Raw genomic sequence first — 14019 nt, forward strand, 5'->3', positions numbered from 1 at the left:
GTTATATTAGACCCTGCTCCCAATTTTCTTTTGACATGTTCCCACAATTGGCCCTGACACACAGCAAATGCGGTTAGGATAGCTTATTAGCGTGTATGGGGACATTTAATACGACTAAAGCTTAATCAAGGAAACTGGAAAATCCTTCACACTGAAATTAGGAAAATTGCCTACCTGCCTGGCCATGAGCCAAAACTTTCACTGTCACTGTGCAGTTTGCTGTTTCTCCAGATTCCTCATCTCTTGCAATAATCTATGGATAACAGAAGAAATGACATTTAAGTGGATGCTGGTGAGTTAGTACAATTCTTGTGTAAATTAAATACAAAAATATGCCAGACAAATACGGTAAAATGACAAAGAAAAAAATGTCTTTGGTTATGGTAGAGACATTAAACTATGACTATAGTAGGGATTAGAGTGTGAGCTCTTCTTAGGGACAGTTGGGGATATGAATTGTAAAGAAAAAATAAAACTAGGGTTTTCTGTACAAATCTTAATTTTTTTATAAAAAAAAAATGGGAAAATCGTATTTTTGTACTGTACTTTGTTTAGCGATCTTAAGACTATACAATCAAATTGTATCATTTTTGCCAGGATAAGCTCCAAAACAGAATGTGAGCTGGATATCTTCTATTAATAACATCTACTGTATACAAATGCATTAAAGGGAAAGGTCCTAGATTATTAAAAAATCTACTTACCTGGGGCTTCCTCCAGCCCCTGGAAGCTGCCCTGTGCCCTAGTCGCAGCTTCGGTCCCCTCAGGTGCTGATGCCGACCTCGCCAGAGCAGTACAGTCCGGATGACGTCAGTGTGACTCTGTGAGTCTCGAGCTGGAGTGCAGGAGGCATTTTGTAGCAGAGGAAACCCCGGATCACTGGCCGGGAGCCGAGCTGCAGCGAGGGCACAGGAGGGCTCCAAGGGGCTAGAGGAAGCCCGAGGTAAGTAGATTTTTTATTTTTATTCACCTCGGACCTTCACGTTAAGGCGGGCATACACAGTAATTTCTCAGGCCAATTTGATCACTTTCATTAAATCTGCCAGATATCTATTGCCCCAACATATATCAAACTGATTAATGACCTCAAATCAATAAAAATCAGTCAGGAAGAATCAATCGGCTTACCCTATCAGGTCATTACAGATCTGTGTATGCCCAGCTTTGCAAAGTATAAAGATATGTACACACCTGTTACTAAAGTTGCCTGAGGTGAAATCGCTGGCCCAGGCTATACAGACGTGAGGCAGCTGTGTAGCTAACAATGCACCATGTTGCTATGGAGAGAGGGGGGCAGAGTGGCGCTTGTGTGACGTCATTAGGGAAGCGGTGTGCACAAGGGGATTGGCCATCGCAGGCGGTGAGTTTATGCGCTGGACGGATTGCTCAGGGGTCGCAAGCCTCTCTACACATGCCTGATTATCTAATAACAACCACTTCAGCCAACTTTTGTTAAGCGGGTGTACGAGGTTTAACAACTTATTAACCATGATGCTTGCCTTGCTATTAGAAACAATAAACTTAATGCCCTCATAAATTTGCCAAAGCTTTTCTGCTGTATGCATGGTTGTCCCTTAGTAAAGTGATCTGCCAAATGTTGTGGCGGCTTGGACATATAGCTACACAAGCATGCTCTTGTTCTTCTCGGCGGTGTATTTGCACAGCTGTACATTTGTTTCTGTAGATGTAAAGCGTACCTTTAGGGGATAGTTTTCAGATGCTTGCAGCTGGTTTGCTTTGGCTATAAGCAGACCACTTTGTGTTAAGTGGAATAGTTGGCTATGATTTGACTGTGAGACCAAAGTAAGATGGATCCGAGGATTGGTTCCCTGAAAACGATAAAAACGAAATATAACTGCAGGGAGGAAACAAAAATAAAAGAGCTTCTAAATACTAAATTACAGTAAAATATATAATAATATATTGACCCTGACTTACTAGGACAGGATATCACTGGGCAGCATAAGTGACCCTGCACACCTGTCCTGCATTTTTTTTATAAGTGCCTGAAGGGGCCAGATATCCCAGCATGCACAGTGGGCATATGGCTAGAGGTTCCACTGTTGGGGGGAGGCATTTTATATTTTTCAATATAATGTGTAAGTTTAGACATTTTACTAAGTCACTATTAAAGGTACATCTGCTGGATTCCCAGTTCGCATCCCAGCCAAGACAACATCTGCAAAGAGTTTGTATGTTATCCCCATGTCTGAGTGGGTTTCCTCCAGGCACTCAAATTTCCTCCCACATCCCAAAAACATACAGATAAGTTAATTGACTTCCCACTAAATTCCCCCTAGACTACGATACATACATTACACAATACATACATAGCCATATAACTATGGTAGGGATTAGATTGAGAGCCCCTCTGAGGGACAGTTAAGTGGCAACACCATGTACACTGTACAGCGCTGCAAATGATGTTGTCGCTGTATAAATAATAATTATATATTTGTGTGGACAACCCATAATTTACACATATAGCTCAGATGTTTCTAATTCAGCAAAACTAAACAGATATAGGTGGACATACACTGATAGATTTGCAGCAGATTCGACCATCAGATAGATTTCTGTCAGATGCCTGTCAGGTCAAATCTCATAGGAATCTGTCTGATGTGTGCCACACAGTAGGAACAGATTTCCAATAGATTTCAGAATGAAATATATTGGAAATCTATTGACAATCGATCTAAATGCATTGTTGCACCATTAGATCCAATGCAACTCTATGGGCCATTGATCTGCTGCCAGCAGCAGATCGACCTAGATTTTCCATCCTGTCAGATAGATCAAATCAATCGAAATCAGCCGCAAATCAATCAATTCATCAATGGCTGAAATAGACCAGTGTATGGGCCCCTTAAGTGTGCCCAGTTTACCAGTTGTATGACAAAGGCATAGCTTTGGGTTGGACTGTCTGGTCCCCATAGGCACCTATAATTCAAATTCAGTCTTTGTACCTGCTATTATATGGTGAAGGTTGCTGCAAGGTCAGTGAATTTTCAGTTGTGGGGGCTACAGTCTCATGCATTCCCATAGTCAGACTTTTTGAATTTAGGACAGACTGGCTTTTTGCCATGTGGATAAAATCCATTATTAATAAACTCAGGCCAGGTGTGTAGGATCACCTATATCCTTTTATAAGGTTAATCATCATAGGGATACGTTCACAAAAGTATAATAACCATGTGCAGATTGCACAATATCGGGATTTATATAATTTCCAATGTAAATTGCGCAAATCGCAGTAAACTTAACATGCTATGTTTGCTCCAATCACATTTACCATTCCTTTGTGAATTTATAATAATAATTGCAGTATTTGTATAGCGCCTTTCTCCTGTCGGACTCAAAGTGCTTGCGATGCAGCCACTGGAGCGCACTCAGTAGGCAGTAACAGTGTTAAGGAGACTTGCCCAAGAAACTCCTTACTGAATAGGTGCTGGCTTACTGAACAGGCAGAGCCGAGATTTGAACCCAGGTCTCCTGTGTCAGAGGCAGAGCCCTTAACTATCCAGCCACTGTTTACCCCATTTACCCCATAGAACCTTACTAAATCAGGCTTAGATTCTTCATATAAAGTAAGTTCCATCTAGAGTTCTCAAGAAGGAAATGGGTTTTATACCTCGTGCATAATAAAGTAGAATACAGTGCTGTGAGTTACAAAGGTACTAACCTTGAAGCAGGTGATTTGGGTATGGGAATTGGCAAGAATGTAATAGATGCCTGTAGAAAGTATCGGGCACCCAGGTGGAAAGTTGGGCACCCGATGCGTTACTAGTAACCGATTGGCTACTAAATATTAAGTAGAGTAGGAAGAGAGGACCAAACCCATTAGTGGTCGTTACAGTTGGGGGGGGGGGGAGGGGGGGTTAGGTTTAGGCACCAGGAGGGGAGGGTTGAAGTGAGAAAGGGTGTCGGGTAAATGCATAGTAAGATACTGGTAATGTAAATTACAGATATTCTTAATGGCAGCACTACCCGGCGGCCAACTTATGCAGTGGTGCCGCAGTGAGTGCACAGCTAACCTTTCAATCACCCTGTCAATGTTCCAAACCAAAAACACAAGCTAATTGTGTGAATTCAGCAGTAAAAAAAATAATAATAGATATAATATATGTAGACTTACATTTGGAAAATCTCCATCCGAGGGCGAAATGGAAAGCACACGTCCACTGTAAGTGCCGACAAGAGCTGCAGGATTGTTATCTTCCTGCACAAACCCATAGTACTGCGTGTCTCCAAACCTTGGCGCATACTTGTTGGCTTCCAGTAAATGAACTTGTACCTCGGCTAATGAATATTTTCTAGAGTCGCCCACCTGAGAAGCCTGTAATAAACACATGAGGTAAGCTTCAATACAGTGATACTTGACATGCACTGGCACTTGGCCTGATCCCCACCACCCCGTAGAGAGAGTACGCCAAGTGCGATGGGGAATCAGGGCAGTTTGCATGGTCAGCATCTACTGCTCTAGGCTGTTCAACCTCTTTGTGACCATGTAAAATTGCATAGCAATGAGAGGCTGAATGGCCCAAAGCATACAGCAGTGATGCATAAGTGAAGAAGAGATTCAATAGCTGGAACCGTGCATAACTGTATGTCCTTTGTATTAGCTGTCTATTGTTTATATTATCTGCATACCAATAGAATGTGTCTGCCATAGGCAATATCTGTATACTATTATCAGCTCCCTGTTGTTGGTAATATAGACCCTGGGACCCCATGCAAGTTGTACTTGCCACTGCAAACCAACTCTGCTCAAGTCTTTTGTAAACTAGGCACTCTAGTAGTATGGAAGAAAATATATTGGATGTAGCCAGTTTGTAAGAAAAGGTCCATGGAGAGCTTCTTCAGTATTGAAAGGACAATTGTTCCATAGTTGATGGAAAAATACCAGTGGATAGGGAAAGGCTAAAGAGTTCAGTCAGTGCAGGGATCAGGGTGGAGTAGTAAGTCTGTGAGGACTGGGTTGAATATGCCAGTGGTGGTGGAATAAAATGAGATGAGAGAGGTGACTTCATCAAAGTTAACAAGCCTGAAGTACAAAGTTTAGAGACGAAAAGCTATTTTTTTTTTTCCCATAAATGGTATCATCCTAATTCCAAACTTCTTTACCACAATGCAATGAAACAAGCCTTTCCTTGAACTTGCAAGGCTTGTGTGTAAAACCAGCAGGTGGAGCACCAAAGAAATATCACATTTTACTTTGTAATATTTACATTTTCCTGGTTAATAATATTGTTTAGTACTACGCCTACATAATGAATAAGGTGACGATGGAAAGAAACACCATACTTTGCTCTTTTGAAGAAACTAAGGTCATTTCATGAAAGACCAAGCAACTGCTGTTTTAACTTTACATTTTATATCCTACTCCATGATTAATGCAAGAGAACTGGCTCACCATAACTTTCAGATTAAAGGTGGTTGGGGCAAGTTTGCTCTCCAAGGTGTGAACTAGGGATATGGATCCAGTTACATTATCAATCAGGAACTTGTCACTATCAGGACCTGCAAGAAGAAGAACAACAGGAATGTTCTGTAACATGAGCAAGAGTTACTGAGATTTGACAATGGAGATGAATGCTGAAGCTATGTACAGATGCCAGAATCATCTGGAAAAAATAGCATCTGCCATGTAGGATCGCTAAACGCCCAACAAGAACAGCTGCTATTGTGTTCCGTCTTACCCCTCCTGCATACACTGAAACAGAGCAACTGTGCCAATTTGGGCACCCGGTAAAGCTAGTAGAATATAAGTATGCTTAACAATATTCTACTACTATTATGCACTGGCTATTGCCGACAGTAGAATATCAGTAATTTTACTGATATTCTATTATCACTTTACCTAACCTTCTCACGCTAACCCTCCCCCTACCTACTTCTAACAATAACCTACCCTCCGCTGTTATCTGCGCTGCAATCACTGCCTATAAAATGTGTCTCTGCCAATCTGTACCACCTCCCACCGATATTACTTGTTGGAAAATGTATACAGCGCCCAAATTATACACTGGACACTGCTATAGCCACAGTTTAAGGACAACTATCAATTAACATGTTTTTTTTAAACTTGGAAGGGAATAGCTTGTTTAGATGTTCCTAAGCATTGCTGTATATCTCCCCCTGCTTATCTCTTCCTTTAATGTTATCAAATCCCTTTCATGGAGTAGCGTCAGCCCAGGCATGGGACCAGTGAATCATGAGGGGAGGGAGAATCCCTTTCCCTACATCTGTTAACCCTGTGTGCTATATATTTAGCAGATGATCTGTCTCACTAGCTTAAGGTGCCCATACACTAACTCAAATTCCCGCCAATATACAGCAGATTCGATCACTGTGATCAATTCTGCTGTGAAATCGATAACACAAACGATGACCAATCAACCAACTGCCATTCAACATTGATCGATTCAGTCGATCGGTTCCGACGGAAAATTTTGCTAGATTGCCGGCAGGTCGGGGGTGCATTGCTAGCGATGTTCGATTTGGCATCGACCAATGCAGCATATCGGCAACAATATCACCTGTCCAGCCGGCTTCCGGGATCCGTCCAGTCACACTTCTTCCGGGTGGCCTTCTTCTCCATGTCTTCTTCACTTCCTTTCGCATCCTGTGACAAGCTGAAGTTCAAACAGCACAGCACCCTCTACTGTTTAAACTTCCGCTTGCCACAGGATGAGACAGGAAGTGAAGAGAACATGGAGGACGCCGAAAAAAGTGTGACTGAACGGATCCCAGGGACTTGCGCCGGCGGACAGGTAATATTATTGCTGCTGGCCGGGGGAGCAGGGGGGGCAAGGGAGGTGACAGTGGTGGCTTCACAGGTTTTGAATCGATTTCATGCTGAAATCGATTCAAATCTGTGTGCGGTGTATGGCAGCCAATAGATTCCTCTGTGATCAGATCAGAGAGGGATCTGTATGTTGGTCGATCTGGTGGCAATCAGTCAGTATATGGCAGCCTTTATATTGCAGCTGTAGTTTTGCCTCTGTAAATACCTAATTCAGAGAGACCAAACTCAGGCTTTGAGGGTTGGCTGTCTGAGGAGAATAATGCACTGATATGTGCAGAGCTAGCAAGCTGAAATGTATCTATCTGCAGCATAAATAAGCATTATCTTTTGTGTGTGAAACCTGATATCAAGGCTGCATTTTCACACTAAGGCCCCGTTCACATCACAAACGCGGACGGCCACGCATGCGGACCGCAACGCGTACGAACGCACGCCATCCGCGTTTGTGTGCGTTGCGTGGCTGATCTCATCACTGAAAAGTGAATGGGACAGCCACGTGTTTTTACAAAAAATGCGTGCAGCATGCATTCCCGGACCGCACAGGTCCGTAACGCATGCAGTGTGAACATCAGACAGTGCACTCTATGCACTGTCTGATGTCGTGCGTGTCTGTCTCCTGCACGTGTTTCCAAAACGCGGCTGGAAACGCGTGCAGTGTGAACGGGGCCTAAAGTGTTTTTTGCTGTACTCTGTAGTCTTCTGAGAGATGCAGAGACCAGCACTGGCTGTATTGTCACTTTTCTCACAAAGCATTGACTCTCCTTTGCTAATAAATCATTCCAATGCAGGTAAAACATACACACAATGAATTACAGCTTTTACCTCTGATATGAAAAGTGAGCAAATGCTTACACAACTACTTAGACATAATTTGTACGCAAATGCTTACATAGCTAATTAAACATAATTTTACATTGTAATTTTGTAACACTTGGTTATCTTTTAACATTGCAGTCTATGTGATGCCCAAATTAACAGATGCACTTATCCACTTTGTCACCCCCCCTCCTTCTCTCCATAGAATAGAACAGAACACTTATATCACCCTTTTCTCCTGATGGACTCAAAGCGCCAGAACTGCAGCCACTAGGACGCGCTCTATTTGCAGTAGCAGTAAAACCTATTGCACTGAAACAATTAACAGCCATGTTCTAATCTTTTGAAGTCTAGATTCAGAAGCCTAAGGTCCTGTTTCCACTACACGCAGATTGGATGCAGAATGGATGCAGAAAAACGGACTCCAATGAATGCCTATGGGAAAATCTGCATCAGAAAAATCGTGTTTCATGGAAACAGGCCCATGGGCATTCATTGGAGTCAGTTTTTCTGCATCCAATCTGCGTGTAGTGGAAACAGGCCCTTAAGCTGTATATTGTACTAATTGTAAACTGAGGCTATCAGATTGCAAAATTAGCTTAAAAAAGGCTCATGTAATTCAAATTGTAATCCAAGCTACAAGAACCTGTTTTGTTTCGCTATAGTTCACCTGAGAGAAGGGAGTATGAGATTGGAGCCATGATTCCTTTGTCACCATCTTCCGCAAATAAGGGTCCAGGAGAGAAGACAAGAGGCCCTGTCTGACCATAAGACAAAAATAATCTTTCAGATAAATTCATATTCAGAATCGACTTCACCATCATCTTCTAATGTTGTCTTATAAAGACAAAAGCAGAACATTCACCATTTACAGAAAGTACCCACAAACACTCACTGGCTCCTCTCCTGTTGTAATGTTCACCAAATATGTGGGACTGACACAAACATCGAGACCATCATGTGACATGTAGTGGCATGGTAGAAACTGTGGATACTGGTCATCTCCATCCAGTACAGTGACTCGTACTCTGGCTGTGGTGCGTTGGCGTTCCCGGGTTGTCATTTCCTATTGAAAACACAAATGGGATCATTTGCTGTGCATTGCAAGCTGCTTCAACAATCTCATCTTAAAGGCACCAGCTTTAACATTGTGGTTATCAATGTTGTATAGTGCTTACATGTCACACAACCAATAATTAACAGACTATTATTATTATTATTTAGAATTTATATAGCCTTGACATCTTCCACAGCACTGTACACAGTATATTGTCTGATCTGATATGACCTTGGTAAGACTGAAAAATTCTAATAACTCAATGGCAGAGTTTTTAAATTAATACAATCTGCCAGGATAGTGTACTGGTTAAAGGACACCCGAGGCGAAAATAAAGTAATGAAATAAACAATTGTATATTCCTTCTCCTAAAAATGACTTTTTAAGAAACTCCACAGTTTTATTTTATATTTAAATCTGCTTTTTAAGTTTTAACTGTTTTATTGTTTTTACTCAATGACACATTCATTGAAGTATGCCAGAGCTAAAATCTATGAACTATTGACCCTTTTATCTCTTTCCTGCTCTCAGAAGCCATTTTCTGCTAGGATAGTGTTTTATAGTTGGTATTTCTTATCAGTGAGGGTCACTCTGTAGTCACTTCCTGTCTGAGTCAGCACTCAGTCAGCCACTTACATACCTGATATTTAACTCTTTCAGGCAGAGAAAAAAAAAGGAACACATTATGGTTATTTGTGTGCTTGGCACTGTACATACCCATGTCTATCTCATCATGTCACATGTCACCTCAGGTATCTTTTAAGGGCTCTGCCTCTGACACAGGAGACCAGGGTTCGAATCTTGGCTCTTCCTGTTCACTAAATCAGCACCTATTCAGTAAGGAGACCTTTGTCAAGACTCCCTAACACTGCTACTGCTTACTGAGTGTGCTCTAGTGACTGTAACTCTGGCTTTAGGGCATGCTAACCTAAATACAGCCCTTGTTCCCATAGTTGCATTTCTGCAAAGGCCACATATGCCATGGGAGTGGGGTAGTGTTCCATAAATTGTGTAAATGGAATTGGGGAAAATGCAAATTATCTAAGATAGCTATATATTTATGAATGAGGCTATTTGAGAGGTGGGGGTACTGCGTCTGGAATGGGGGCTGCTGTATATGCATGTTGGACATAGAGAAGTGGGAATCTCATGCACAGAAACAGGGTTTTGTCAACAGTTTGTCTAGAGGGGCAAAAAGTGTTCAAATCTGTCCTTGGATATGCGGTACCTACTGGAGATGTCTTAGCAAATCAGGCTCAATATTTTACAATAACAAACACATCACTCTTGTGGTAGCTGCAGATTTGATGTCTGCAGAGCGGGCTTCCTAAAAATCGGCAACTTAATAATAAGCTTGTTAGTCTCTCAAACATTCCTAACTATGGGAGGAAAAGTGTGATCCGCTGCTGATCACCTGTAGTTACCGGGAGCTGGAGAAATGGAGGCCAGGCATAGCCACAATCTAGCTATGATTAAGGAGCTAGTCAGGGGCAAACGCAGGATTTTTAAGGGGGGGGTTCCTGAAAGGTCCAGAAGCACGTATGTCCCGACTGCTTCCGAATACAGGTGGCTCCATACTGCCCATGCACAAAAGTGTGCTGGCGTATTACGGAGCTGCCTATCTTTGGAAGTACTCAAGGACACTAGTGTTTCTGAGGGCTTCTGGTAGCAGCAAATGTGAACGGGGTACAGCGCTGGAACAACTCCCCAAGAGAGGAACAGGAGATAGACTTAGTTTGGACAATTCAGTGGAATATGCTACATAGTTTCACATAGCGCAAGCGATACCCATATGATGCAGGGATATATGCATCTGCGGAAGATGTCGGCGCTATATAAATACTAAATAATAATATTTTGCCTCACCAGGATTGCACTTTTATTTAGCTTTCCTGTAAGACAAGAACACACAGTCAGCTCTAGGGGAAGAGGGAAACAACGGTGAATGAGGGAGGGCTGGTGCACACCAAGAGTGCTTCTGAGCGTTTTTCAAATCAACAGTGATTTGAAAAGCGCTTGGCTAATGTTACCCTATGTGGGTGTTCCCACAGCAGCGTTGTGATTTTTTCAAAATCGCAGGTATACTGCATGTAGCATGTTTTTGAGCAATTCATTCAAAAATCGCTCTGAAAATCACTTCACAAAATCACACTCACAAATTGCTAGCGATTGCTATTGTCATTTTGGCGTTGCACTAGCCCAGAGAGAGGAGTGGAGAAATTGAGAATAGCCTGAGATGGAGCAGAGAACTTGTCTGTATTGCAGTCCCACATCAGACAGGCTACTTGCCTGTAATCGGACTCCTGTCCCTGTCACACAAGTCAGAAAGAAGCCCTCCTGGAGTCTAGGGACTGTCAAAAACTTTTCAGCTTGTTATCCACACCTTATCCACACATGCAGTCATTATAACAATGGGGAGAGACCAGACAGATGTTTGCCCACAGACCCTGAGTCCAGGCAAGCTCTGCATCATGCTGTGCATATTTACCAGTTTGCCTGCACTCTAATTTCATCATGTCTGACACTTCTGTGCTGTGGAGAGTCCAGGACTCCATAATCAACATTCTCTCACTGCAGGCTGCATCTTCTTGTGAGGGTTGTGAGGGAAGCTCGGCTGCCTCTCTCATTCTATTAGCTGGAGGGAGGCACCAGAAGTAAGAAGGGAGGGAGAATGAGGCTGTTTATATTATGCGGGCTTCCCTGGCTCAAAACACAGCTCAGTGCAGGGGGGAGGTTCCAGACACCCGGAATAGCCCCCTGAGTTCGCCAGTGCTAGTTGCGCTCCGATACACGTGAGCTGTGTAAATGCCATGTGCAATAAAGATTGGACATTTTATCTACTACACCGGTAGAGTGGAGTTGCTTTTCTATATCAGTATTCCTAACTATTGTAAGGAAGAAAAAAATATAGAGAGAGAAAATATACACTAAAGGGCTGAGACACACCAGCAAAGCTTCCCAAACGCAAGAGGTTTCAAAAGCTCTTCCCAATGTAATGCTATGGGTTTTTTTACAAAACCTCATTGCTCCAGTGTGCACAGACACATAGGATAACATTAGCAGGAGGTTTCAAATACTCAAAACGCTCAGAAAAACTCCTCTGGTGTGCACCAGGCCTAAGTGATCTCTAAAATTTTAATACGGATGCTATTTGGATTGTTGTTGTGTTCTGTTTTCAATTCACAAATGTGTACATTGTAAGATTTGGGTGACAAAAGTACTGTGTAATTAGAGTACATTGCTGTGTTGAAAATGGTGTCTGCTGTGTTTTTCTCATATTCCGATAGGCACAGTGGTAAAATGTCACCCTATACATTGCATCCAGGTCTGCTAAGAGGATAGGACCCATATATGGTAAGATCAGGATGTTAAGCTGAAAGCTCAAGGGTGATAGGAGGAGAAGGCTATAATGACCCGGTCAAAACCAAAGTATAACTCAGAATGAGCAGTAGTGTCAAATGGTTTATGGGAAATACTATTAGAAGAGATTAAAGTTAAATGTGATTACTGACAGCGTGAGGGGACGCTTCTTGCAAGGATTATTCTCTAACACTTACGTCTAGCTACAAGAATGGGTACATCTGTCTTCACTTACTGCATTCACCAAAGTAAAATCCACTTAAGAGACATTTAAAAAGCGCTTACAGTGAATCAACCTCAGAGAGAGCCTGCACAGTATAGAATATGCAGATACCATGCCAGTATGTTTTGCAAGACAGAATACTGCTATCGGTGTTGCCACTATAGCTTGATGGATAGAAGCAGAATACAATATAGTCATCCTGTATCTTATAAGAGGGTGAAGGGGGGTGGAGGTGGTAGGTCTGCCTGCCTTGGGGCCCTAGGTCTGCATTCCGAACACGCTGTAACCAGCGCAGGAGATTTGGGCACAGCGCAGGAGACTTGGGCGCAGCCGGCGCCACCATATGCCGTAATAGGAATTACGGCTCTAGCAGGCACAGGGAGTAACTTCAGCGCCGTCAGAAGATGGAGCTGAAGTTACTTTTAAAACATAATAATTTTGCTCTGGATGCCCATGTTATTTCTTGTTCTATATATGCAATTGTTCTCCATTTTGATTTTTGCCATTCTTTTGACTTGCATTGTATCTTGCTGTAATGAGTTACGATAAAAAACTAAATTATTTTAAAAAATAGGGTAGAATGCTACTTGTACAGTAACAGCACAGACAGACAATATGCCAAATAGTAACAGATTAACTGTACTGATGCCTAGAACAAGGAGTCAGTGGCCCTGCCCCTAATTTACTAAGGCAGCGCTTTGCACATTGCAGTCCCTTGCCTTAGTACTACCGCAATCATCTAAGCAATAAGGGCTTGATTCACAAAGTTAAGAACAACCTAGGAGCACTATGCCTGCTACGCGCGGTCGTGCAGTGTAGTGCAGGAAGGCACTTCCTTAGTTACGCACCTTGCTTACATAGCAACGCGTGCTCCTTTAAATGCCCGCCGCTGCTGTGAAGTATTGCGACCACAATACTTCACTAGCATGGCCCACTACTATGTTAATTAACATAATTACAATGTTAATTACATAGTAACTAGGCAGCCGTGCTTGTGAAGTATCTCGGTCACAATACTTCACAGCGGTGGCTGTTATTTAAAGGAGCATGTGTTGCTATGTTAGCAACGCACATAACTAAGGAAGGCACGCTACGCTGAACAACTGTGCGTAGCAGGCATAGCGCTCCTAGGTTGTTTTTAACTTGTGACTCAAGCCCTAGGTGAGCAGCAGTGGACGCTCACAAGTGTCGCTCCATTAAAAAAAAAAGGGGAAACCGCATGTGTGTGCTATTTTTGAAAAAAAAAATAGAAATCCCAACCACAAGACCCATTAGCCACCACTTGTACCATGCAGGCCGATATAACCCTCCAGCTTGGAGCTTCATTCCTTGAACAATACCAGCCCGCATGGTCCATACAGTTGGGTGCTCTCTGCATAAGGAAGCTAGAAAGGTGTGTACAGTAAAGTTTCCCTCCTGCTTTGCAGAATAACCTTGACTGTTGCTATCCATGAGCATAGGGTTGGGATGAGTCATTTGTCAATAAAGTTGGGGTTCCTTTCCCCTTCATATGCTATGGGCAATGTGCGCTGTATCGCTTAGGGTGGGACAGACCCATGTCAGCGGACACCAATATCTGTGGTTTGTACCAACCTGCACACTGCACATATGTGGGAGCCTTGGAAAGTAATAGAGTACCCATTTCAACCCAGAAAATTGCCAAAAGAACAGGCAGGATAACAGTGCTACACCAATCAGGGCAATTCTCCAGCTTTATTGGCAGGAGAGTATATAGCCAGGCAAACACACTATAAA

At 42.7% G+C, this 14019-nt stretch overlaps 1 protein-coding gene across 3 annotated transcripts in view; it reads right to left on the minus strand.

Moving 5' to 3' along the window:
• Positions 1-14019, minus strand: part of LOC137563468 (cadherin-related family member 5-like) — a 64439-nt gene that overhangs the window by 14889 nt on the left and 35531 nt on the right. For all 3 annotated transcript variants that reach the window (XM_068275933.1, XM_068275932.1, XM_068275931.1), the window contains exons 8-13: positions 8520-8690; positions 8295-8385; positions 5414-5520; positions 4136-4336; positions 1698-1829; positions 175-253 (exon numbers count right to left, since the gene is read on the minus strand). In XM_068275933.1, the coding sequence (XP_068132034.1) occupies positions 175-253; positions 1698-1829; positions 4136-4336; positions 5414-5520; positions 8295-8385; positions 8520-8690 (781 nt within the window). The remainder of the gene's footprint in view (positions 1-174; positions 254-1697; positions 1830-4135; positions 4337-5413; positions 5521-8294; positions 8386-8519; positions 8691-14019) is intronic.

The sequence above is a fragment of the Hyperolius riggenbachi genome, chromosome 3, assembly GCF_040937935.1.
Source record: "Hyperolius riggenbachi isolate aHypRig1 chromosome 3, aHypRig1.pri, whole genome shotgun sequence".
Lineage (NCBI taxonomy): Eukaryota > Metazoa > Chordata > Amphibia > Anura > Hyperoliidae > Hyperolius > Hyperolius riggenbachi.